Consider the following 27,967-nt stretch of genomic DNA (forward strand, 5'->3'; position numbering starts at 1 on the left):
AGACTAATGGAAGTGCACATCATATGCATGCAACCACACGAAGAAACGAAACAGAGAGAACAACACCACATGACGGAATTGCTCCAAAGCAACTCACAAGCATGGTGAGGTGATGCTGTCCACCTTTTCCTCCAGCAGATTTTCCACAATGAAGTGAATGACTTAAGCAAAGGGAAGGGGAGGGGGAGAAGTCTACTTGTATGTATATATTCATCATTCATCAAATCCATTTATGGAACATTGTATACAGAGAGCAACTCACGGTGAATTAACGCTGGAGACCGACGAGCTGCGTGATACAGTACCTCGTGTTTGCTTTACAAAACTGCACATGCAAGAAACAGAAGAACAAAAAGGTGAGAGGGGGGGAAGGGAACAATTCCCAAGAGAATTTAGGAACATTAAAACAGCTGTATCAAGAGGGAGGCTTGGATAGGCTCCCCAGGTCCCCCATCAGGTTGCAAGCTGGAACGTGCATCTTAAGAAACAAAACAAAACAGAGCCCAGGCAAGCTCTGGGGGAAAGTGAGATTCACAGAGACACCATCTCTGTGTTGAAAGAGGAGAGGGGAGGAGAGAGAAACTAAACCAATGCAAAAAACATCAAATCAAAATAACAATGGAAGCCATACAAAGGTGGACCCAGAAGCCAACCAAGAGATATTTTTTAAATAGTGTAGATTGCACTTGTGGACATTTAAGGCTATTTCCAATAAACCACATCACCATCACAGATCTTTGTGGGTGCAACTGAAGTATATACTCTAGGAATTGTCAAGCAGGGAGTGCCCACATAGTTCCCTCCATATGTTGATGGGCTACAATTCCCAACAGCCCTAGCTAGCATGGGCAATGAGGTTCTGGTTTGTGGTTTGATAACATCTGGAGGGTGCCATGTTAGCAACCCCTGTCCTAGACCACAGTTACTGTATGGGTGAAAATCAAGAGACACACTTTAGACCCCAGGCTGTACTGAAAGGGGCAGGCACTTTGACTTTAGAAGTAAAGTGTGGGCTAGAAGTAGGAGCACAAAGGACCTCCCCAGGCTGTACTGAAAGGGGCAGGCACTTTGACACCCTCCAGATGTTGTTGCACTTAAAGGGCCATCAACCTTGACCATTAGCCCTGTTGGCTGGTGCTGATGGGAGTTGGGATTTCAGGAATAAATAATTTTATTTTTATTTTTTGCTTACAGCTGGTGGTTTGGACTTTTGTGTTGGTGGTGGTGGTGGTGCTGCTGTTGTAAATAAAAAAAAGTGATTAAAATATATATCCAAAGGAGGAGTTATTTTGATGCCTAATGGATAGACTGTGCACTGGCACAGGTACCTCCCATGCCTCTGGGGTCTAGTCAGACTTTAACAGAGATCAAGCCTTTACCAGAGATCAAGATTTGTCTTTGGAACTCTTTGCCAATAGAAGCTTGCCTGGTCACCCCTGCTTTCTTTTAGATGTGTTCTGATACAGATCAAATACAGATGTCTGAACTGTATTGTCCAGAAGGCCTTTGGAACATGATTTCCCACCCTTCGAAACCAGTTTTGATTAACTTTTAAAAACCTGCTTTTGTAGCTGCATTTGGTTTTCTTGTTACACCTTCTATGAAAGTGTGGTTAATAAATATTTAAGTTAATTATTATTATTTTTAAAAATAATAATAATAAGGGATTAAATGGCTGGAGAAGTTCTCTTGCTCATTTCATTCGTTACATTTGCTTATGGCTACCAGCTTAGATGCTTTTAAAATAAGATCAGGCAAATTAATGGAGGATGAGGTTGTTGGTGGATGCTGGTCACTATGTCTGTATGCTACTTTTACATCACTAGAATATGGCTATGAATGGCTGAATAACAGGTGCTGAGGATCACAAGTGAGGAAAGCGCTGTTGAACATAGACCCTGCTTGTGGGCTTTCCATACCCATCTAGCTAGCCGCTGTGAGCTCAGGATGCTGGAACTAGCTGGACCAGCAGCTTGATCCAGCAGGGCTTTTGCTAGGTACCTTCAGGATCAGAATGCCAGTTGCTGGGGGGGGGGAAGCAGGACTATTGCCATAATGTCCTGCTTCTGAGTTTCCAAAAGCATTTGGTTAGAGACTGAGAAATAGGATACTGGACTACACAGGCTTTTGGTCAGATCCAGCAGGGCTTGTCTTAGGTTCTGATCTCAGCTCATTTGCCAGTCCTGGCAACTTACAAGTTTCTCCTTCACATCTTTGTCCTATTAAGAACCCTGTGGGGTGGGTTAGATTGAGTGGCGGTGACTGGTCCAAGGTCAACTAGCAAACTTCATGGATGAGTAGGGCTCTGCTCATGGGTCTACCTGAGTCCTAGGACCCACCTGCACAATACATTTAAAGCAGTATCATGCCACTTTAAATAGCCATGACTTCCCCCAAAGAATCCTGGGAATTGTAGTGTTTTATGGGTGCTGCAAGTTGTTAGGGGACCCCAATCCCTTCATGGAGCTACCGTTTCCAGAATTCCCTGAGAAGAGGGATTGATTCTTAAACCACTTTGAGTAGAATTAATTGGTTACAATCCTATGAATTAAATATACATATATTATATACACAAAACTCTACTTTTTCCCCCAAAACAAAACAGTATCATAGCCGAGTGGCCCTTTCACCATATGCAGTGATAGTGACAAACTGGATATATAAATAAATTACAATGCAACAACATGTGTGAATGCAATTTCAACACATGCAATGTACAACTGCAGGTATAGAATACACAACAACAGCTGTTGATCTGTATTCTTTCTCTGCAATTGTACATTGTACTGCCACTGAAGAAGGCCAAGTAGTCGAAACATTTGGCTATACACAGTCACCTTGGAAAAATATCCATTTCATGCATTGGGCATGTTATTTCATTTTAAATGATGAGGCAACAGGGAGGCTGGAACAGTGCAAACACACCAGCAGGACTGCCAGAACCACCAGTATGTTTGCACTGCAACACCTTCTCTACCACTTAGTTCTCTCCCTCCCAGTTAGCAACCATGCCCCACCTGCTAGGAGGCTCTGCGCCCTTCCCAATTACTGGCAAACTTCAGCTCCATTTGTCTATTATATCTGAGTCAGGTGTTGCTGTGCAAGTCCTGGATGCAGAGATGGCCTGGATAAGGGCCAGTCAGAAGAAGCTACCTGATTGTATCTACTTTTACAAACCTACCTGGGTGCTAGCTAAACACCTCAGGTGAACACCTTCTCTCGGTCCCATCAACACCCAAAGCATGGCTGGTGGTGCATGAGAGAGAGTCTTTTTTGTGGCTTGGAGGAAAAGTGGGATGTATATATACGCGGGTGGCGCTGTGGGTTAAACCACAGAGCCTAGTACTTGCTGATCAGAAGGTCGGGGTTCGAATCCCCGCAACGGGGTGAGCTCCCGTTGCTCAGTCCCTGCTCCTGCCAACCTAGCAGTTTGAAAGCATGTCAAAGTGCGAGTAGATAAATAGGTACCACTCTGGCAGGAAGGTAAATGGTGTTTCCGTGCGCTGCTCTGGTTCGCCAGAAGTGGCTTAGTCATGCTGGCCACATGACCCGGAAGCTGTACGTCGGCTCCCTCGGCCAGTAAAGCGAGATGAGCGCCACAACCCCAGAGTTGGTCATGACTGGGCCTAATGGTCAGGGGTCCCTTTACATTTACTTATACATTAAATAGACAGGCAGACAGACTGACAGGCAGGCAGACAGACAGACAGATAGATGATAGATAGATAGATGATAGAGAGATAGATGATAGATAAATAAATAAATAAATAAATAAGCAAGCTGAATCCTAACAAGATGGAAATCCTGCAAGTGGGTGGTTGTTGGGCCTGAGAATTTAGATGTTTGCTTACTCTGGACAGGGTCACCCTCCCCCTCAAAGGAGCAGCTGCATAGCCTGTGGGTGATCCTGGAGTCATCTCTGTCCCTGAAGACACAGATGGCAGTAGTGACTAGGGTCGCCATTTTCCAGCCTTAGCTGGTATGCTAAATATGGATAATTCCTGGACTGGGACAGCCTTGCTGCTGTGATTCATGCATCGGTAACCTCAAGGCTGGACTACTGCAATGCACTCTCTGTGGGACTTCTTTTAAGGGTGGTCCAGGGGCTCCACCAGTCAAGCCAGAGCACTGAGTCCTACTGTCCTCATGTTACACCACTCCCAAAAGCAGGTGCACTGGTTGCCAATATACCACCAAGCCAGGATTAAGGTTTTGGTTTTCCCCTTTAAAACCCCAAGTAACTTGGGACCACTTAGCCAGGAGGAGCATCTTTCTGCATGTCAACTTGCCCAGCAATAAAATTGTTGAGTGAAGCCCTCCCAATCATGCTGTAATATGCATTGAGGTTCAATTAGTGCTGACTAAAGGGAGGCACCTTTCCTTTGGAACATCTGAACTGAACCAAGTACCCACATGAATGAATTTTCAGCACTGAACTGGAAATACTTCTATTCTTGTATCATTTGCTAGCAGTTAACAACAGTTGAATTCTTGTAACTATCTGCAAGTAGCGCAAGCATGGGCAACCAGCAGCCCTCTAGGTGCCATTGGTTGTCAGCCCTCCTGGTGTCAACCCTCATTGTCCCTCACAATTGACAATGCTTGTTGATGATGATGGGAGTTGTAGTCTAACAACATCTGGAGTGCTACAGGTTTTCCATCCCTGACTACAGATTTATTCTGGATCCTTTCACTGTAGTTTGTTTTTCTAAACCATCTTGTTATGGATGAAAGATAGCAAAAAAAAAAGTTGCAATAAAACAAAATAAAATAAAATAAAAACAACATGGACAGAAAAGACATTTCAAATGCACAAGAAGTCAATGGGTGGTTCCCTGTGATATAAATCTCTAAGAGTCACCAGTATTATTTTCAGAGGTTTTGTTTATTCTAGGGCAGGGGTGGGGAGCCTTAGGCCCATAGGCTAAATGTGGCCCTCCAAGCCTCTCTATCTGGCCCTCAGGACTCTCCCAAGCTACACTCATGTCTCAGGCCACATGCTTCACTGGCCCTACTTTGCACCTGTCTTGAGTGTTTTTGCCTGGATGTGGAATGTTTCCTCAGCATCTGATAATGCAGAGGTGGGAAAACTTTTTTTATTTGATGGGGCAGATCCTTATCAGGAGTACAACAACATATCATTGACAGGTTGGTCAAAATCCCTCCCATGGATTTGCAACTCTCTTCACAATCCCCCTTTAATCCCCTGCTCTTAGAGGTTTAAAAGGAGACTGGCAAAGTGTTAAAGCCTTTTGCAAAAGTGCACTTTGAAGCAGCTCACCTTTCTCCAGCGGCTGAAGCAGGAGTGCTGGGGCTGCTTTAAAGAACTTTGCAACAGCACTATTTGAAGCAACTCACACTTCGCCTTTAAGCAAGCAACTGGGTGGCAGTAGAAGCAGCAGCAGCAGTAGGGTGGGTGTGGGAGAATCCTCTCCCCCCACCTTTCCCTGTTGCCACCACCCACCCACTTGTCCACTTAAAGTATCCATGTGAGCTGCTTCAAACAGTGCTTCTGCAAGGATTTTAATCCCTGACATCAGTTGATATTGACAAACTGGAATGTGTGTAGAGGGTTACCACGATGATCAAGGGTCTGGAAACCAAGCCTTATGAGGAACGGTGGAAGGAGCTGGGTATGGTTAGCTTGGAAAAGAGGAGACTGAGAGGAGATAGGGTAGCCATCTTCCAATATCTCAGGGGCTGTCATATGGAAGATGGAGCAAGCTTGTTTTTTCTTGCTCTGGAGGGTAGGACTCAAACCAATGGTTTCAAGTTACAAGAAAAGCAAAAGGCTGGAGCAGAATTTTGAGGGGACCAGCCCCTCCTTAACATTTGGGCGAGTTCACCTCCCCAGATGGTGCCTCTGTGTGTAGAAACTAGCCTCCTGTCTGAAGGTAACATTCACATTTGTTGCTCTGTCTGCTTTTGCTTCCGCCCCCACCTACGACTAGCATGTGCCAAGAAGGAAATGCAACTCTCAGGCTGAAAAAAGAAAACTTGTCCTTCATTGTTCTAGGGCTTATATGGTTCGTCCACAAGATGCTCCAGGGGGGCCTGTTTGTGGAAGGGGGTGGGCATGGACTCTTTCTGGACCAGAACAAATAAGACGTGAATGGTGACCAGGGGACACAAAGAAGAAATAAAATGGGCATGACATTTCCAAAATAATAAGAAAAAGAAACCCTTACGCTGCTATGGAAATGTTAGCGGCTGACAGGGGACTAACATCAGCTACTTCCTTGGCCTTCTGCAGGGCAAGTTTCTGATTGGTGGCCTCTTCCATCTCCTCTTCGTCCTGTTTTGGAAGACAATGGCACAGGCAGGAATGCATTATTCTTGACAGGACATGTTTCTGAGTGGGTGTGTCTAGGACTATCCCATCTCCCTCCCCAATGGAATTAAGTGACATATCTCACAACCCTGTTGCAGAAATCAATGTAAATATATGCACCCATAAATTCACCTCCTGTCTTTTGAGATGACTACAGATGCAATGAAACCAAAGTTAATGGAAAAGAGGAATCTAACTAAAAATAATGATGATAAAATACTTCTGAGGAAGGACTGTCATTCAGTGGTAGATCATCTCCTATGCATGCAAAAGCCTGCAGATTCAATCCCCAGCATCTCCTGGTAGGGCAGGGGGCAGGGGGCAGGGAGGGAGGGAGGGAGGGACTCCCACCTAAGAGTCTGCTCTCAGTCAATGAAGAGAATACTGAACTAATTGGAGCAATTGTCTGACTCAGTATAAGGGAGTTTTCTGTGTCCTTTTGGGGAAGGGCCATGGCTCTGTGCTGCTTTGAATGCAAAAGGTCCCCGGTTCAATTCCTAGCATCTCCAGGTAGGTTTGGGGAGCCCTTTTGCCTGGAACACAGTTGAGCTGCTGCCAGTCTGTGTTGGTAATCTTGCGCTAGATGAACCAGTGGTCTGACTCAGTACAAGGCAGCTTCATGTGTCCTTTTGGGGATGGGTTGTAACACAGTGCATCTGCTTTGCATGTAAAAAATCCTAGGTTCAATCCTTGGCATCTTCTGGGAGGGCAGGGAAAGACTCCTACTTGAAATCCTGGAGAGCCACTGCTAGTCAGTGCAGATAGTACTGACCTAGACCTGTGGATTCAAGTCTCCACCCCCATCATTCTGCCCGGACACTGAGGTCTAGCGCCGAGGGCCTTCTGGCGGTTCCCTCACTGTGAGAAGTGAGGTTATGGGGAACCAGGCGGAGGGCCTTCTCGGTAGTGGCACCCGCCCTGTGGAACACCCTCCCTTCAGATGTTAAAGAGAAGAACAACTACCAGACTTTAAAAAGACATCTGAAGGCAGCCCTGTTTAGGGAAGCTTTTAATGTTTAACAGACTACTGTACTTTGTTGGAAGCCACCCAGAGTGGCTGGGGAAACCTAGCCAGATGGGTGGGGTATAAATAAATTGTTGTTGTTGTTGTTACAAGAAAGAAAATTCTGGCTAAGCATCAGGAAGAACTTCCTGACAGTAAGAGCTGTTCGACAGAAGAACAATTTCCCTCTGGAGGTTGGAAACTCTCCTTCCTTGGAGGTTTTTAAGCTGTGTTTGGATTGGTCACCTGTCATAGGTGCTTTAGCTGAGATTCCTGCATTGCACAGGGTTTGGACTAGATGACCCTTGGGGTGCCTTCCAACTCTATGATCCTATGACTCAGTATGAGGCAGCTTTCTTCAGTGATCTGCTGATATATTTGGCATTGTCAATCGCATCAACACTAAGTTCAGCTCTTCCCTTTTCAGAGAGGAAAACACTCAGATCAGAGCAGTGGAAGGGCTGCTTTGCCTTTAGACTATCAAACACTGCTATTCCCTTTCACGAATGGGCTAGTGGGCACATAACGAGCTGATCCCTTGCTGTGGTTGGTAAGGAAGTAATTCAAACCAGACTAAGTGAAAGACAGACCATTAAATTATTGCACACAGTCAATTATTTCACAACTTTCAGTACATACCATATTCTTCCGTGTATAAGATGTTTTTTGCTAACTTTTTTGGGGGGTCAAAAATTGGGGGTTGTCTTATACATGGATGGTGAATGCTCAGGGGCAAAAAACAAAACAAAACACTACTTACCTGCCCATGGCTGCCTTGAAGAAGGTGCCAGAAGTGCCGGAGCCACTGTACCTCCTGAGCTATCTCTCAAAAAAACTCAACAACTTTGGGTACACACACATCCTGCCACCCCAGGTGCCGGTCGGGGTTGCTGTGCCAGTGCCAGAGCTTTGAATATTTAATAAACTATCAAAGTTGTTCTGTTTGATGTTTAAAATGTTGATTTCTTAATTTGGGGCTCAAAAAAAATAGGGGTCGTCTTATACGTAGGGTCGTCTTATACACGGAAAAATACGGTATATCAGTGACTTGCTTGGCAATGGTCTGGTACAGATATTCAAAAGACTGTCATAAAGTACCCTTGATGTCTTGGGGAAGGGCTATAGTTCACTGGTAAAGCATCCACTGCATTCAGCAGGTCCTGTGTTCAATCCCTGGCAACTCCAGGTAGGGCTGAGAATATCCCTTGTCTGAAACCCTGGATAGCTGCTGCCAGTCAGTGTCAACAGTACTGAGCTGGGTGGACTCATTACTGCTCTCATTACTGGACTCCAACTCCCATCAGCCCCAGCCAGCATGGCCAAGGATGATGGGAGCTATAGTTTGGCAACACCTGGAGGGTAGGGATGGGGGATTTGAATTTAATGCACTTTTGCCTAATAAGCAAACTGAAAGGTAGCCATCTTTCAAGAGGCACACTTCTCTGAATGTTATGATGCAGTTCTCCACATACTCAGAATTTTTATAAAAGATACATGAAAGCGTGCACGAAAAAGTATATATCAATACAAATAATAACATGCATTGTATTCCATTTGGGGAAGATGCATTAAAATGCTGATGAATTTTTATGAGGACTTCTCTCTCTCTCTTTTAATACAAACTAATGAGGATATGGGGCAAACCATCCTTAAGGCTGCAAAAATTAAGAAACTGACCGAAAGTGAAATTGACAGATCTGTTCATTCCTACTGGGAGACCAGAGGCTTGTCAATGCATGAATGGAAGACATGAATGGAAGATGATGGAGGGGGCAGTTAACAAAGAGTTTTGCAGAGGCCAGGTTACATTGCCCTTTTGGCTTTAAACGAAGATTGGGCAAATTCATGGAGAAGAGGGCTGTTGGTGGCTATTAGGGATGATGGCTATGCTCTGCCTCCACTGTCAGAAGCATCAATGCTTTTGAATACCAGGTGCTGGAACCTGGGAGAGGGAAGAATGATGTTGTGCTCAGGTTCTACCTGCAGGTTTTGCACAAGCGAAATCTGGTTGACCACTGCAAGAAATGGATGCTGGACTAGATGGGCCATTGGCCTGATCCAGCAGGCTCTTCTAACGTTCTTAATTTGCATGTGTTACATGTAATCATATTTACTCAGCTATAAAACCCCTTGCATTCTCCTAAGTACACCACATAATTGAAGCTCTTTGATGTGCCTCTCCCCTCTCCACCTCTTCCCTCTTTTGAAAAGCCCTAGTGATTTCCAGATCCATGGTCTGATTTAAACTGAGAGCATTTCAAAGGAAGCTGTGCAATTTATCAGTGCTTTTGATGCCATCAATATTTAATTGCCCTCCACCATAACACTAACAAAAGGCTGCTTTCTGGACAAGCCATTGGATTCAGAACAATTCAAAGGGGAAATTTGAAAAGGAAGTGGTCTGAACTCCTTTTTTCAATGCCTTAAGGAGCCTCTCTTTGCCCCAAGCCAAAGTGTTCCTACAAATCTTTTGGGGCTCCTTGAATAGACAATAACAAATCCCCAAGAGGAAAAAAATCTCATCATTTTTTATAAAAAGCAGGAAAGGGAGCTTAATTTCAGACAGTATAAAATCGTTCTATACAAGAAGGTTTGCTAAGAGGAGCAGAAGGACACAGCAGAGGCTCATAGTTCAAGATTCTGCCTGTGGGTGGCTATTGGCCTCTCTGCATAGCAGTATAGGTAGCTGTCATTCTGAGTCAGGCCAGTGGGTTAATCTTGCTCAGTGTTGTCTACACTGACTGGCAGTGGCCAGAATTTCAGTCAGGGAACATAACCAGCCCTACTTGAAGATGCTTGGGGTTGATCGTGGATGCTCAGCCACTGACCTATGGTTCATCTAAAATATAAAGTAAGAACCCAGTGCTCATGGTTATGAACAAAGAGCAAATTCAGGGAACAAGCTGACATATACAGTCAGGTCAATCTAGCTTGGTTTTGTCTACTATACTAACTGGTAACAGCTTTCCAAGGTTTGGGACAGTGGGATCTCTCCCAGCCCTACCAGGAGATGATGATGATGATGATGATGATGATGATGATGATGATGATGTTTATTTATTTACCCCTCCCATCTGGCTGGGTTTTCCCAGCCACAACAGAATATTAAAAACATGATAAAACATCAAACATTATGCTGGGCATCAGTGACGTAGCATGTGGGGGTGGCACAGAGACGGTTGTCCTGGGTACAAAATTGTTAAGGGGCACAAAAATTCAGCATTCAGTGCTGCTTTACTATAGCTGCATGCTTCTGTAACTGGTCTCCACTGAAAATGACTTCTCCATGCAAACCAAGAAGTGACTTTTTGTGAGGAAACTGGTAAAATGTGAGTTGAATGAGGTAATCATTAGGTTGATTTGTAGCTGGTTGACTGACTGAACCCAAAGAGTACTCATTAATGGTTCCTCATAATCCTGGAAAAAAGTGACAAGTGAGGTGGCACAGGGTTCTGTCCTGGGCCCATTGTCGTTCAACGTCTTTATCAATGACTTGGATGAAGGAATTGAGGGAATGCTCATCAAATCTGCAGATGACACCAAACTGAAAGAGGTAGCTAATGCTGCAGAAGACAGAATTGGAATTCAAAATGACCTTAACAGATCGGAGAGCTGGGTGCAAGCTAACAAGATGAATTTCAATAGGGACAAATGTAAGTTTCTGCACTTAGGCAGGAAGAACCAGATGCACAAATATAGAATGGGGGACACCTGGCTTACTAGCAGTACATGCTTCTTTCTATAATGGGAAAGCTCTACACTTGATTCCTCTCTATTCAACTGACTCTTTTTAAAATGATAATCATATAATATCTGAAGCCCAGGCCAGCTTTCTTAAGAACCTTTCAACATCAGATCACTGTGTCGTGCTGCCCCACTTAGCAGAGAAATACACCAGCCCTCTGCAGGGAGAACTAATTGTGGCCTTTATGGACTTTAAATGTCCTTCTGAATCTATTCCCAGATCGAAACCATGGACCAAATAACAGCCATTACTGCAGGATAAATGACTCTTCTTATTAAAGTTCTGTACAGTGATGGCAAATTGCAGGTTAGATGTGGATTGCAGGACCAGCTTTCAGACTGTATTGAGATGGCTAAGGGAGTGAGATGGGGCTTTACTTGGGCCCCCACATTGTTTAGCCTTTCCCTAAATGGTTTAGAGGAAAGTCTAATGGATCCAGATGGTCATCACTGGAAAGACCCCTCTTTTGCTATATGCGGACAATGCGGCCATTGTCTCTCGTTCCAGACCTGGTTTGAAATACAAACTAAGGAAGTTCTCAGATTACTGTTCTGTAAATGGGTTACCCATCAGCTATGAGAAATCCAAAATTTTGGTCTTTGAGAAAAAATATTCCCCTTGTAAATGGGTATTAGGTGGCCATCTTCTAGAGCAGACTAAAGGCTTCCATTACCTAGGGCTGTTGTTTCACCACACAAAGTCCTGGAATTGCCACTGGCAGACTATCTGTCAGGAAGCGGAGATGAGCAAACTTGCTATACTCCATTTCATTTTCACAAAGGGAGGTCACTATCTTCCATCAGCCATAAGGGTCTTTACTGCGAAATCTATTTCCCAGTTCCTTTATGCTTCAAAAGTCTGGTACAATGGTCTATTTTCTAAGTTAGATGGGTTCCAAGCTAAGTTCCTTCGGTCCCTACTTCAGGTCCCAGAGTGTCCCTAAATCAATTTTGTTGTTGGAAACAGGTGAATGCCCACTCTCCACCAAAGTGTGGTGGGTTGCCTTGAAATACTGGCTAAAGATCTCAGTATTCCCCTGGGGAAGGGATTACTTTTACATCTATTGTTATGTACTGAAGTTCTCACCCTGGGCCAGCAGGATAGTTTTCACTCAGGTCCACGTCAGTTATTTTAGGCGGGAAACCCTGGGTTGTTGTTGCTACAATGTTGACAGCCGGCTGCCTATAAAAGCAGGCCGGCTGAGCTGTTTGCTGTTCAGTTCTGTCCAGCTTACAAGTAAAGAGCTGCTCTGGAGAAATCGCTGTGTCGTCTGCTATGTTCGCCCACAACCTAACACCTATCTGATGGGGAGTCTATCAGCTCATGGTCGAAAACTATGGCCCAAAAAGCCTCCTTGAGTGGTCTTTCACCATCCTTTTTACACCATCTGGGTTAGAATATTGCCCTTAAATCCCTGAGGCAGATGTTATGGGACATTTCGCACAGCGATCTTCACTCTAGATCCTATGTAACCTGTGGTCGGTTTGCATCTGGAATCCACTATTGTCATGATTTTCAGTTACCATCATAGTTCATGAATCTGTCTGTACCTAACTATTGCTGATTATTCACCAAAGCTAGACTAAATGTATTTCCATCAGAAGTACTAAATGGCAGGCTGTCTGGTATACCCTATCAGAATAGGCTCTTCTTATGCTCTCAGGGTGTCAACTATATGAAGCATATCCTGTTACACTGTGAGCAGTTCAAACAAGCCAGGGAACAGCAGAAGGAAAAGCAAGATGTAGCACCAGGCCAATACAGCTTGTTCCTCCCTCAGCTTCTTTAAACTGTTCCCACCCCCCACCCCAGCTGAGCATGCCTCAATGCCTCACATATGGGGCACGGGGCTCGCTCAGCTGGTGATACATTGCGATGTTGAAAACCTGACATCGCCCAGCCCCACATATGAATGGGCATGGTGTGACACAACAAATAATTCCACTGTACAGCACCACTATTCCTCCAGCCCTTCCACACATGTGTGCTTCTGTTCTCACATGACTTACCCATTAAAAACAGCAGGAAAGAATGATACACCAGTATGCCACTCCAAATTTTGTCACTTTGCTCCTGCAATTTTCTGGGTTAACTGGAAATGAGCCCTAAACATGCACTAGATTCCTCTAGATTTCTGGAAGAGTCCATCAAGCTCAAATATAACATGGAGAGAATCACTTAAGTAAAATGGAATAAACTGTCATAGGAATGGTACTAGCTGTGATGGCAATGTTCTGCCTCCACTGTTGGAGGCAGAAATGCTTCTGAATTCCAGTTGTTGGATTCCACAGAGGTGGGGAAAGTGCTCTTGTGCTTAAATCATGCTTGTGAGTTTTCCACATGCATCTGGTTAGCTGCCAGTATTGCCAGCTTGGCCTCACAACCGTGGGTGCCTGGGGCCATGGGTGACATGTGGCATGCATGGCCCTGGCACCAAAATTTGTGAGTGCCCGGCCCCTTCATGGGGAAATTTGTGTGTGCTCGGGCACCCAGGGTCCCAGGGAGTTGGCACCTATGTTGGCTGCCGTAAGAGAAGGATGCTAGGCTAGATGGCCATCGGACTTGATCCAGCAGCCTCTTCTTATGTTAATGAAAGCAAAAGGACATACTTCTTCACACAGGATGTAGACTAATGATGGAATTTTCTCCCATGAGATGCTTTAGATGGCTTTAGAAGATTAGATGAATTCATAGCAGATAAAGCTCTATCAATGACTACTAGCAATAATGTGTGTGTTTTCCCTCCGCGGTTGGAGGTAGTATGCCTCTGAAAACACATTTGTAGGAATCTCAAGCACTGTTGCCCTCAGATCCTCCTTTCAGGATTCCCATAGGCATCTGATTGGCCACTGTGAGGGAGGGAAATGCTGGGCTAGATGGGCCTTTGGTTTGATTTAGCGGGCTGTTCTTATATTTAAACCAGTAGAGGGTGTACACAAGGATGTGGGACTTGTGACCAGCATGGCCAATGGTCAGGGATGATGGGAATTCAGCAATGCTTGGAAGACCACAACTTCCCCATCTGTACAAGAAGCTGAAAGAAGCTCTGTGGAGCCCAAAGCTCAATCGTATTTGGGGTAATAGGCAGCAATTTAAAAGAAAAAAAGGACAAACTACCAGCTTCTTCCACCAAAGGACCAGTGGTTCCAACAGCTGCTGAGAGCCTTGGTGCATTCTTACACTCACCTTGGTCAACTCCTGTGCATTGGCAAGGTTGTCCACAGCAATGGCCAAGAAGACGTTCAGGAGCGTGTCTGGTTAAGCTGCTAAGGATCTTTTTAAAGAAAACCCTGATCTCCCCACAAATCAGGATGAATGATCAATAAACAGTCTGACATTGTCTAACTTCTCCACAATCAAAGCAGGATGAATACTCAATTAACAGTCTGAGTTGTCTAACTTCCCTGCAAGCAAATCAGGATGAACGATCAATAAACAGGTCATCATGAGGTGACCTATGTGCGTGACATAATTCTGATAATGTGTGATCACTGAAAAACATTTTTAAAAGTGACAATTATTAAATGATTTTGAAGCCAGATCTGGTTATATGATCAACCTGAATAAATCAGAACAGTTGCGTTATATAACATAAAGAATATTGGAAAACATTATTTAAAGCATGTCCAATTACATGGTGGGAGACTTCAATCTGTTGTTTCAGAGCTTGGATAACTGATCAGCGCAAAACCTGGTTAATTATAATCATAATAAATGATAAAAGTATATTTAAATGGCCCTTGATAGATTGTTATAAGTAAAGGTCCCCTGGGTAGGAAGACTATCAATTGTAAATATGAAGATGATACATTGCATGCTCTTCCTTTGTTTTTAGTATAATTGGTTGTATTCAAGAAACGTTTAACTCAGAGTGGACACACTGACATTAATGAACCTAAGTTACGTATGTTTATTAATTTCAGTGGGCCTAGTTTGGCACTGGATACCATCTAATGTTATCAGTAGACTATGGAACAACAAGTGGCATAAAACTAGTGCTGGGTTTGTATTGGCTACAATAATTCAAATAATTCAAAACATCACATAATTCAGGGCTGGGGAATCTAGGAGTCAGACAGAGAGGCATATAGGGCAGATTTAGCATCTGGGCCTGAGGTTCCTTTTCCCTAAAACAGATCATGATCAAATCCCTCGACTATTCCTAAATTCTGCACTGTGAATAGTCCTCTAAATGTTTTGTAGTCAGTATTTGAGCTGCGCATGAAATTTATCAAGTCAGAAAATTGCCACCATTGTGCTCTTGCATATTTTCACCTCCAGCTACCTGCTCTGACTGTACTGCACGGATGTTTCACCTTGCTTGATGCGGCCTAATTATTTCAAGTCAAGTCTGTTTTGAACAGATAGGCTGAAGTACCCCCCCCCCCCACCTCTCTCAGCCAGCTAACTTTTACATATCTTTTTAGATGCTTCTATTAACTTTTCATTTGGCAGCTAATAAGGCTGGGAAGCGATGAGAAAGACAGCAGTGTGTCTTGAGCATTAGCAGCTGTATTCAAATTGAGGCAAGTAGCTGGAATTTAGGGCAAAAAGCAATTCAGCACAAAGGCAACTTCTACAAAAAGGCTGCAAAGAGAGAGTTGGTCAGAGTTTGATTTTTCTTTTTTAAAAGAAAAGAAAAGAAAAGAAAAGGGGGGCAACAAGCACATTTAGGGCAACAAATGGTCCATCATGGGGAGTCTGTATATAGAGAGCCTTTGTCCCTGGATGCTGTTGGCCTACAATTCCCACCCTCTGTTGGCTGGGAAGGGTTGGGGGTTGGAGTCTGAGAGCATCTGGAATATGAAGGTTGGGGAGAAGCTGATTTAAAAGCTAAATGCGAAGAGTAGATCTTTGTGCAGAGCCACTTGTGATCTGAGCACCATCATCTATATAGATTTTCCATTTCTGACTGTTAGAATTCATCTGCTCAAGAAAATAAATGACAAGCCTGGATGAATGTTGGGGGGGGGGCTGTACTGACTGCTGCTGCCACTCAACTATGGAATTCACCTATCTTGCTTTTACCAGGTATATAAGGGCAGGGTTGCCAAAGGCAATGCCTTTGTAGGTACCTCTATGCTGTACAAAGGACAACATTCAGTATGCACTTAGCACAGCACTTGGAGTCACACACAATCACTCCGGACAGTGAAAGATTGCAACAGAATGTTCTTGCCATTTTAAAGGAAGGGGTGGCTTCTGTATGATCTGGCTCAAACGTAACACAAAGCCAGGTGAGGAAACTCAGGCCCAGGCCCAGGGAGCAAATGAGACCCTCCATACCTCTCTGTCTAGCCCTTGGGAATCTCCACAAGCCAGACATCACATCCATCATTGGTGCTGCTTTGCACCCTCCCTGAGATTATCCCCCACCCAGGTGAGAATGTGCCCTTGAGCTCTGATAATGTCTCTTGCTTATCTGATGGATGCCCACTACTGACATATGCCAAAGGTTTCCCAGAAGAGAGTGTGGCTAAAAAAAGATTTCTCCCCTCTCTGCTAAGTCATGGTTTGTTTAGTCCAAGTGTGATTTGTTGGAGTATCCAATCCCAGCCCAGCAGAATAACCAAGGTTTGCTTTTTGTCAACAAACCATAACATGAAACGTGGCTTGTTGTTGCTTTACAAACTATTGCTATGGTTTGGCATTATGTCTGATGCTCAGCTATGGTCTTTTGGCTACTGCCTCACCCAAGATGCCCCCCAAACCATAGAACAGGGGTCAGCAAACTTTTTCAGCAGGGGGCTGCTCTACTGTTCCTCAGACCTTGTGGGGGGCTGGACTATTTTGGGGGGGGGGGAGAATGAATTCCCAGACCGTCTGCGGGCCAGATTGAGAAGGCGATTGGTTGCCTATCCATGCCATAGAAGTACCAATCTGGAAAAATATATCTAGGCTTATTTGCTCATCTGTGAGATGAACAAACCAGCATTTAAAAACCAACAACACATGACTTAGTGTTATGTGTGTATGCAGGTTGAAAAAAATAATGTATGTGTATTCCTTTTTTCAGGTGGGAGGAAGAATAACAACAACAGGAGGAGTTTGGATTTGATATCCCACTTTATCACTACCCAAAGGAGTCTCACAGCGGCTAACATTCTCCTTTCCCTTCCTCCCCCACAACAAACACTCTGTGAGGTGAGTGGGGCTGAGAGACTTCAGAGAAGTGTGACTAGCCCAAGGTCACCCAGCAGCTGGAGGAGCAGGGAATTGAACCCGGTTCACCAGATTATGAGTGTACCACTCTTAATCACTACACCAAGCTGGCTCACAGGAAACCTGCACTGCATAAATGGGACTACCAAAGTTTAGGATTTCACCAGCTGGATGCTCCCTTCGCCCAAAGAAACACACTTCACAAATACTACTACATTTCATAATAAATCAATATTTCTGCTAATGGGTTTCCACCAGCCGCCCATTAGCACGTGGCTGCTAAGGTTGAATATGCATTTTTTAGCAATGGAGCAGCACAAAATGCCATTAGCAAATCAGATTTTGGCAGGGCAAGGATACAGTTACCGAACAGTGTCAAGACAATGAAGTAGATGGATGAGAACATTCCTGAGTGGACGCCCCCTTGAGATTCTATCCCCTGGTACATCACAGCATTCCAGTCTTCTCCAGTCAGAATCTGTAAAGTTAATTAGAGTAAAAAATAAGAAAGTGTGAGGGGAGGGTGGGAAAGATAATATAAACCTTTTTCCAGATAGCTTGATTTGTTTAGAGTAGTTCTGGGGAACCTCAGCCCTCTGGCTCCCTCTGTCAGGTCTTTGGACCTGTCCCCAGGCCACACCTTTCACTGGTCTTACTCCACTCTCTCCTTAAGTGCTCAGTTGTAACTATAGCCACATCCACACCAGATGTTTAAAGCACATGGCTTCCTGCAGAGAACCCTGGCAGCTGCAGCATGCTAAGGGTGCTGGGAACTGTTGCTCTGTGAGGGGCAAGCTACCATTTCCAAGATTCTTTGCTGGAAGCTGTAACTGCCAAAGTGGTATGAATATATTTTAAATGCATGGTGTGGATGTGACCAATGCCTCTAGTTTGCCTGGATGGGGAGGTGTGTGCACATAGGTCTGTGTGTCCATCTATTTCTGACTTTTGCATTGCTACAATGTGGCCTTCGGCCATTTCCATTACTCCATCCACTGCCTCTGACCCTGCCCACCCCTAGCATGTGGCCCCAAAAGACTGCCCATGAGCGAATGCTGTCCTTGGGATGAAAATGATCTAGAGTAAATGACTAAGGTCATTTCCCACCCCTGTGGTGGTGCCTTCATTAAGAAGGCTCTCCCAGCGGACTTCAGGTTTCTGCGAATGGTGAAAATGAGTGCCAGTCTGATCGACTGACAGACTCAAGCCCTGCAGAGACACAGGAGGAAGCGCCAAGGTGAGGTGCGCCCCCTAAAAAGCCTGTGATTGAGCCTGCGGACATGGCAATATCACAACTCCACGGGAGTGGAGCCTCAAACTCCTACCTGCAGCAGAGATCTTCCAAGAACTACATTTTGGCTGATGGAAATGTAAAGAAGATTAATTATTGGATCTAATTAGGCTGAATTCGGTGCTAGACGGAGGAGTAAAAAGGAAGTCCATCCCCATCTTCTGAGTAATTATCGCTGCATGGAAACAACTTGCAAGTGAGAATGGTATTAATTTTATGTGACTCTATTAGATATATGTCTGCCGATGGGAAAGATGGATTAAAAGCAACTGAAACCCATTCTTTACTACCTTTTATTGGATTTATAATGGAGAATTGGGGAGAGGACCTTGCATGACTAAAGCCATAGGTGAATCCGAGCCCAGCAGAGAAAGCTTGAAACAAGACTAACGAAGTACTCTGTGGGGTGAGGGTATGGAAGCATATATGGGCTTTGCAAGGCACATTTTGGTTGGAGTGGTTTAAAGAAGACTGAGCTTGCTCCTAGAGTGTGTGTGTGTGTTTGAAAAGATAAATTGGAACTTTAAAGTTTGGAACTGGCTATAGAGGCTGAATATCAACAGTGCCAGATATTGGACAACATCTGAGAACCCTTACGCCACCTTTCTAGAGCTAGAAGCCTGGTAAATCTCTCTCTGGTTGTGGGAAGGAAAGGCGTTTGGACTCTACCAGAAAAGAGGCATTATAATGATCTTCAACTGTCTGTAACTCTTTATCTTACTTCAAGACATTTTTAGAGAACTAGATCAGTGAAAATCTTTTACGCTCCTCTGGATTATCAAGTTGTGATTTTGTGTGGACAAATTGCTTTTGTTTTCTTTTTAAAGTAGATATCTGTTTAATTTGAATGTTAATTTGAAATCTGGATTTTATTTCAAATTGTATACATCTAACAGGCAATCGGGCTGGAGGGAGTGGGAAAGTACAAAAGACCGTGTTCCTTGGGAAAGTGTTACTTGGTGGCCTTGACAAAACTGACAAGGTACGGCTGGAAAATTGGTTGTCTGGCGAACAAGGGAAAGAGAAACGTGGCAAGGGCAGAGTGAATCGAGTAGAAGGAGTATTGGATATTTTCACTCTGTTCGGACCATTTTTTATTGTTTTAATAATAACTTATTGAACATGGCAATTAAAAAGCAACCAACCCCAAGTTTGGATAGAAGGACTTCTGTACAGGACACGGGGGATAAGCCTTATAGTGAATGGGTGGAATTCTTCTATGAACTGAGAAATGAGTTGATTAAGGAGATAAAGGAAAATTTGAATAAGACAGCAGATAAACGTATAGCCCAAATGGACCAAAATACTGAAATGGTGACAGAACTAATTATTAAAATAGAACCAGTGACAAAGAAAACAGAAGTGGTGGAGGTCTTGATGCAAGGGCTGGAGGAAATTTTTAGAAAAATGGAAACTGTGATTGATATGAAGAAATACCAGGAGACACTCGGGGCAGATATGAATGGCATGGGGGGTAGGCAGGAAATATTTGGGAATGCCTTGGTGGCAGAAATGAGGCAGAAATTACAGCCTCTGAGACTAAGAGGAGACTGTGAGGAAGGTGAGCAGGATTTTGAATCTGACTTAACTGATAGTTGCCTTCCAGTGAAATTTAAATATGACAAAGTTAGGAAAAAGAATGGGAAGCACTTATTCTATATATGCAAAATAATGTAAATAAATTGATATATTGACAGGCTCAGACTTCACACTTGCAATCAGCAATGAAGTATGTGTAAGGAAATGCAGAAGTTTTTGTTAATATAAGAAACCAGAAGAGGGAATGAAGGGAAGTCATGAAGTCTAAAGAACCTCAAAGATAAGGTTTTGAAATGTTTTTGTGAATAGGGATGGTGGGGATTTGTTTTTTGTAGTTAATTGTTTTTTGAAATTAATTGTGAAAAAACCAATAAAAATTATTCAAGGAAGAATAAGAAGGAGGAGGAGGAGAAGAAGGAGAAGGCTCTCCCAGCTAGTTCTGATGTCATCTTTTGGGAGCTGGTGAATATATTTTTAACCTGTAAAGACTCTGAAGAGATTGGCTCAATAAAAACCTTATCCTGCTTTTTATTCTTCTATTGTTGTTGCTGCTGCTACTGTTGTGTTGTGTCTATAGAACTGTGTGTTTCCATGTTGCCTGTAGAGAAAGGTATGACCTCACCCTGTTCCCACCACCAGCATGCAATTTCTTCCACCTGCAGCTGGAAGCAGTAAAGCCAAGGAGTGAACCATCTTGTTTCCCTAAATATGTAGATCAGCGCATAGTAAGAATCAGTCCATAATCTTAATCTGGATTAAATTGTTGGGGGGGGTTAATTGTCAGGCCTTATTTTGAACAATCACTGGACTGTTTCATTTTATTGCACATTTGTTAATAGAATGTGTTTTTCATTAGCTGAGGTCTTGCAACAGCAAATGAATTATGTACAGCATTTTGATGTTGTCAGAACACTTGAGCCTAGTTTAGTCTGGAAAGGCAGCACACAGATAAGCAATGATGATGATGACACAGTGCTTTGTAAGGTTATGCACACATGTAAGAGGTGTTGTGAGTAGCTGAAAAGGGGCTAATATGGATTTATTTGGACTATCGTATCTTCTTTCCATTCCATCAGCATCAGAAGTACAGTTGGTGGCCCACCTAGTCCAGAATCCTGTTCTCACTGTGGCCAGCTAGATGTTCATTAAGGGAAGCCTGCAAGCAGGACCCAAGTGCAACAGCAAGTCTCCCCACTCAAAATTCCCAGCAACTGGTATTCAGAGGCCAGAGAGGGTACGTCTGGGATTGGAGAGGAAGCACCTCTCCCTTGATGGCCTCGATTTCTGTATGACTTTGACAGGAAGCCCTCCTCCCATGTGCAAAGGCTGCCCATCCCTTGAGCTTCCAGAGCATAGAATGTCTCTCATTTCCTCTTACCTTGCTGAGTAAGGGTTTGCCTTTTTCATTTGCTTCCTGCCTGATTAGCATTCCTGTCCCCAATTATAATGCTCTACAGAAACCAGAATGTCAAATGCAACGGGTCCCGCATTCCACTCTTTTCATTATTTCCTACGAACTCAGATCCGTCTCTAAGGCTATTGTCCTTGTTAATTTAGGGAGCTGATTGTGAAGACAGAAAAGCAGGTCACATCATCAGCTAACCAAGACTGTGCCATGGCAGACAAGGGCCACAGAGATGGATTCTGGTGACATGACAGAAAAGCCAAGGGCCATGGTTCTGTGTGCTGACAGAAATCACCACACTCTTGCCTAGTTACAAATGATATCGGCTGGAGGTTACGGATGGGGAAAGAAAATCCAGGTCTCATATATTTGAGGAAAATGACATACCAAAAACGTGTTATATTAGGGGAAATTACTTGCGAAAAGGTAGTTTTTGGGGGAAATGCATACTGAAATGGCAATGACTTTTCTGGAGGATTTTGTTTTTTAAAAAGTAAACTGGTGTGGAAATATGGCAAACTGAGTTTAAGAATGGAAAAACAAGAAACTGAAATTGAACAAATTCATCCACACCTATTGGACATTTGTTTTCTGAGAGTTCTGTCTTTTGAATTCTCCACCCGACTAAGTAGGGGATAATGGCAAGGACACCGTCATTGCACATTTATTTACATATCCAGTTCCACTGCTTGACTACCCAGTGACTCCTGTAAGAAACCCCAAGTCAATAGGAAAATGAGATTAAAACCCCAATTCAAATCTCTCCTCTGCCAGAAGCCTGTCTCAGGGGTGAGTTACTTCCAGTCCCAGCTAAGCTTGCCAGATACCTTGTTCAGCCCTTGAGGTCATTTCAGCCTAAGCACATACACCTGCCCTATTGTAACAGATGTCATATATGGTACGAGGTGTGGGGCAGGCATAAACCTGGCTCAGCTGATAAGAGGGGCTTTAGGACCTGCTGATCTGCTGCAAAGTCCTATGCAAAGCTGGCCACAAGATCACACTTCGAAAGAGACTTTGTGAGGCTAGGTAAGTCATGAAAGGCCCCTTTCTTTTCTTTTTTTAAAAATAATTTTTATTAATTTTCAAGACAAATATAAAATCTTATCCAAATTTTCACAAATTTAACTGTGTTTGGACTTCCTTCAGCTTCTCTGACAATCATCCGCATTAACCTCTCAATTACGCATTTCTTCTGTTTTATATTGCCATTAGTCTTCCCTCCCACTATCTATATCTTTTTAACAATATATCTCAACTTTCACAGTGCTTCTTTAAACCCCACTAGCGTTGTTTGCACATCACATATGAAAGGCCCCTTTCAAAGTGCTGTGCAAGATAGCATTTGTCATGATCCCCATGAGCTCAACTGGATCATGACTGGATTGGAGGAAGGTGAGAAGGATGCCCTCAGGGGTGGACAGCCTGTAGAGTACAGGGGAGGAGAGGCACTTCTGCTGGCTCCCTGCCCTGCACCTTCCATGGAGCTGATAGATTTCCTAGCAACAGGGGCCGGCATTAACAAACCAGTCTGTGACATCAGACGACTGACAGTTGCCTGGCTCTTCCCACCTCTCAGACTTGGCCAACGAGAAGTGGGGGACTTAACCATCTGGCCGCCTGGCCAGATCCAGTTCCTCACCTTTTGCTTATCTCTTGGCTTCAGTCTCTGTCCCAAACTAATTGCAATATGGCCTATTTGACAAGGCTGTGGCTGAGAGGCCTGGAGCTAAGGTTGAACGATGAGCTGAGGTTAAATAAGTTGGATATTTTTAGCCTAGAGGAGGAGAAGTGTGATTAAGAGACAGTCTCATAGCCATCTTCAGATATATTGAAGGGGTTGTTCCATAGACAATGGCAGACATGTGTTTTCAGTTGCTTGAGTCACTGTGTTCAGATTACAAGGGAATATGACTAAGTATTAGGAAAAACTTCCTGATGCCACAAGCTGTTTGACAGTGGGACAGACTGCCTCAGAAAGCAGTGGGCTTATCCTTGATTAGCAGCTTTCAAGCAGAGGCTGGATAGCCCACTATCAGACATGCAGAAGCAGCAGATTTCCTGCATCAGCAGTGGGGAGGACTATATGCTCTCTGAGGACCCTTCAGCTCTTTTGCACCAAGTCAAGAGTGCCCTTACCTGAAACACAGTTAGAATAGCAGTGGGGAAAGTATCAAAGTTTGTGGTTGGTGTTTCGTCACTAAAATGAAACCTAGAAAGAGGCAGAAAATGAATATTAATGGCAGGGTAGAATGCTAATAATCTTTTAAGAGCTGCCTTGCTGGATCAGACCAAAGGTCCCTTTACTCCAGCATCCGGGCTCTTACAGTGGGCACCTATATGCCTTTGGGAAGCCTTCAAGGAGGGCATGAAGGCAAATGACAACCCCATGATTTGTGCCTCCCCCCAAGTGACTGGTATTCAGAGGTACAACTGGGACTTGCAATAAAATGTTGCAGCAGGGAGTGTGCCTGTTCAGGGTTCAAGCCAGACAGCTATGCCCTTTTTTCAGGATGCTCCATAACATTCTCCCTTCCACCAGTCTTCTGTCTGAGCATGCTCAGTCTTCAATAGTCTGTTTTTGGGGGTGGGGGATCCTGCTCCCTCCAAGAACACCACTTGACACCATTATGACACCAGATGTTTGGCAGGTGGGTGGTCCTCCTAACTGTCAAAGGTGGCCTGTGGAGTGGAGGGGAAGATAAGAATCTGGTCCATTGGGCAAAAAAAGCAAGTGCCTTGTTTTCAGGAGTGGTGGCACATGGTCCCACCTTATTGCTCTGCTCAACAGTTTGGTAAGCCACATTTTGCACCAACTGCAGTTTCCAGACAGTCTTCAAGGATAGCCACTCATTTAATGACCTATGGTGGATGGAAGGGTGCAGCTTGTTACTCTATGGATATAAGGCTTAAAGAAGTTGTGTTTCTTGCCATTTCTGAAAAACTGTCATAAAATACATGTCACTGGGGTGATGTGGACCCATCCAACTTTGCTTCTGCTTGGGGGCTGATGGTGATTTATATAACTAAACAATCTTCATGGTTGGCACATTCCAACTAAATATGAGCTTAATTGGCAACATTCATGAATATTTGGGATGTTTGCTGCAAGTATGAATCTTGTGTTGTTGTTACTATTACTATTATTATTACTTATTAAATTTATAGACTGCTCTTCGTCCGAAGATCTCAGGGCAGTTAACAACAGAAAAATACAAAATGAGAATAAAAACTACATAATAAAACAAAACCGAATCAATAACCACCTCCCCACAGACACATTTTAAAAGCCACAGAATGTTAATCAGCCAAATGCCTGGTTGAAGAGAAACATTTTTGCCAGGTGCCTAAAGATATGTAATGAAGGTGCCAGACGAACCTCCCTGGGGAGAGCATTCCACAGACAGGAGGCCACCACAGAAAAGGCCTGTTCTTGTGTTGCCGCCCTCCGAAACTCTCATGAAGGAGACACGTGAAGAAGGGCCTCACAGAGTGAATGCATGGTCCAGGTTGATTCATATGGCGAGGGGCAGTCCTTGAAGCATTGCGGTCCTGAGCCGTTATGGGATTCTGTTCCACTAATGAATATATTTTAAGTCATTCGTTCTTTTTAAGCTTTGAATCAGCAGCTTGCCACAATCAGCCCTTTGGCACGTTCTTCTCTATGAGGACCGCTTACTTTTAAAGGAAGAGCTGGTGCTCTGATGTTTTTATTTTAACAATCTGTATGTAATGCTTTATATGTCTATGCTGTATGTGTATATGCACATATTTTCATTCTACTAGTAATATTCTGCCTTGTTAATAACTGTCCATTCTGGGTTACTTCTTCAAATCTTGGAATCCCCTTCTTATATAAAAAAAATAATTTTAAGGGTAGCCCAATATATAGTGCATCAAAGCAGTCCAAACTGGACGTTAGTGATCTCCAGCATGGATTATTGAGGCCAAGTAGCCTTCGTCTAGCAGTGGCCATAACTAGTGAACCAGCTAGAGCTGGGCATAAATATTCCTTGTCATTGAAGACACTTGAGCTTCCAGTGAGAGATTTGAATCAAAGAGTACTCACAGGTAAGAACATAAGAGCCCTACTGGTTCAGGCTGAAGGCCCATCTAGTCCATCATACTGCTCTCATAATGGTCAACCAGATGCCTACAGAAATCTGAAATGCAGGACATGAAACAACCCCACAGAGCTATTTAAAAGTGGTGAACCAGCTGGTTCTGTCCAGCTTGGAATCGGGAGAAACTAAGTCCGTCTGCAACCTGCTGTGAGAGATTAGCAAAACATTCAGAGTGCAAAAATCTGAAACTGGAGCCAAAACTATCGCAAGTCCAGTAGGCAGCATGCCTATGAATACCAGTTGCTAGGAATCACAAGCGGGGAGAGTACTGTTCCTTGCAGCCAGACGCCCGTCAAAAGTTTATTGAGATTAATTTAGTGAATTGAACTTACTGTCCTCCAAAAAGCTGCATCCCCAGCAAAGCAAACACAACAATGAAGAGGAAGAGGAGGAACAGCAAGCTGATGATGGACTTCATTGAATTCAGCAAGGAGACCACCAGGTTCCTCAAGGAGTTCCAGTACCTGGGATTCCAAACCAAACCAAGCCAGTTAATGAATGCATCAGGATTTCTAAAAGTGGGTTTTCAAGTGCATAAATTCCCCTTCACACATCCCACACTAAAAAGAAAGAAAGAAAAAGGGAGAAGAAACTTAAAACATACTTGGTAACTTTGAAAATCCTCAGCAGCCTGAGAGCCCTCAACACACTGATGCCAAAGGAGGTCCCGGGCTTCACTGCAGCCCAGATGACTTCGAAGATGCTCCCCACAATCACCTGCAAGAAACAAAGGAGTGATGGGCTGATGTGGGGGGGAAAGAAGGTCTGATCATGGCCAATGAGCAATTTCCAAAAAGAAGGGGTTGGAACTAAGGTTAGTCCTACTCAAAGTAGACCCACTGAAATTAATGGACCCCAGTGATGTCCATTGATTTCAGTGGGTCTCTTCTGAACAGGAATAATATTGGCACCAACCCAATAGCCTAATTCTGTAAGCTTCTTCAGTGTCTGCCTCAGGCAAGGACTGTATATTCAATCTTTCTATACAAGAGAGAGGCTTTTACAAACTGAGGTAAAGTTGTTTTAATACCAAACAGCTGAAGAGGGTTTCTTTTGGGGGGGGGCGGTTTACTAATGGTTCTAATGATATTTCATAGTTCCACTGCTAACTGTGATGCTTTATTTACAAATTACATTTTGCCTTTTTATATCTTATCACGCATCACCCTAGTCTCCCTTGGGAGGTAGGGTGATGCAGCAATGTAACTAATATATAAATATATAATATAAATAAATAATATAAATAAGAGTACATACATGCTTATCTGTATCTATCTAGTCCATGATTTGGTGTTTATTTCCTGCTACGGTTATTGGTGTCCAGAAAAATTTCAGCTTTAAAAATGGTGACAATTAAAGTTTCTAGCTCTTTAAGATTATAAAGACAGGTTTGAAAGACCTTCTGTAAATTATATATCCGATCTGGGAGCAAAGGATTGGGTGGGTAAGAAGCACTTCATTCCACTGAATTCCTTCAAGGAGAGGAGAAATTGCCAACATTATTATGATTACTTTTTTAGGAGGCAGACAAGAGGCTCACCATCAATAGCCACACTGTTTCTTTCTCCCCTCCATCCAGCCCCCTCCCCTCTTTGCTGCTATAAATGACAGCAGCAGTAGCAACTATGTTGGCAACCAGGCACTATTTTGCATCCTCCACAATCATGCCCAGGCCTAGCACCATCCAGGGGCATTGTGACAAGGGTTGGGTAGGTGGTCACCACCATCAAAAACCCTGCAAAACGGTCTGCTTTCTGAAGGGCCAGGTGTGTGAGAGGGGAGGGAAATCTCAATAAAGCCTCTCAGAAAAACTTGCAACCACTAATGTGGATTAGAACTCCCATTGTCTTAAAGTCAAAGGAAGAGGGCAGGTAATACAAGTGCAGGGTGCACCATCCTTTGCTTAGCCTTTTGAAGTAGGGATAAGTGCTGTGGCTCTGTGGCAGAGTATCTGCTTTGCATGCAGAAGGTACCAGGTTCAATCCCCAGCATTTCCAGGTAAGACTGGGGATATCCCTCCCAGTGTAGACAATCCTGAGCTAGGTGGGCCAATGGTCTGACTCTGTAGAAGACAACTTCCTATGTTCCTATGTCCTTCCATAAGGCTAAAAGTCTTCTTCTTCTCTGGCAATCACTCATAGCCGAGTAAGATTGTCTTTCCATTCTTAAGTTGGGAATAGAGTAGTTGCTTTGGAAGATGATAATCAGGCATCCATACAACATGACCTGCCCAACGAAGTTGAGGTTGAAGAATCATTGCTTTGACACTGGTGATCTTTGCTTCTTCCAATGCGCTAACATTAGTTTGCCTGTCTTCTCAAGTGATATGTAAAAATTTTTGGAGACACCACTGATGGAATCTTTTGA

The 27,967-nt window shown here is 43.8% G+C and overlaps 1 protein-coding gene across 10 annotated transcripts in view; it reads right to left on the reverse strand.

The window, feature by feature from the left end:
• The window catches only part of CACNA1B (calcium voltage-gated channel subunit alpha1 B), a 324,850-nt gene that overhangs the window by 96,378 nt on the left and 200,505 nt on the right, over positions 1-27,967 (reverse strand). For 7 of the 10 annotated variants that reach the window (XM_053373456.1, XM_053373452.1, XM_053373449.1 and 4 more), the window contains 7 exons: positions 26,205-26,317; positions 25,933-26,064; positions 23,616-23,688; positions 17,602-17,719; positions 14,266-14,333; positions 6,189-6,295; positions 263-325 (listed from right to left, as the gene is read on the reverse strand). In XM_053373456.1, coding sequence (XP_053229431.1) covers positions 263-325; positions 6,189-6,295; positions 14,266-14,333; positions 17,602-17,719; positions 23,616-23,688; positions 25,933-26,064; positions 26,205-26,317 — 674 coding nt within the window. The remainder of the gene's footprint in view (positions 1-262; positions 326-6,188; positions 6,296-14,265; positions 14,334-17,601; positions 17,720-23,615; positions 23,689-25,932; positions 26,065-26,204; positions 26,318-27,967) is intronic. The other 3 variants (XM_053373453.1, XM_053373451.1, XM_053373458.1) reach the window with 1 other exon arrangement.

This window comes from Podarcis raffonei, chromosome Z, assembly GCF_027172205.1.
Source record: "Podarcis raffonei isolate rPodRaf1 chromosome Z, rPodRaf1.pri, whole genome shotgun sequence".
NCBI lineage: Eukaryota > Metazoa > Chordata > Lepidosauria > Squamata > Lacertidae > Podarcis > Podarcis raffonei.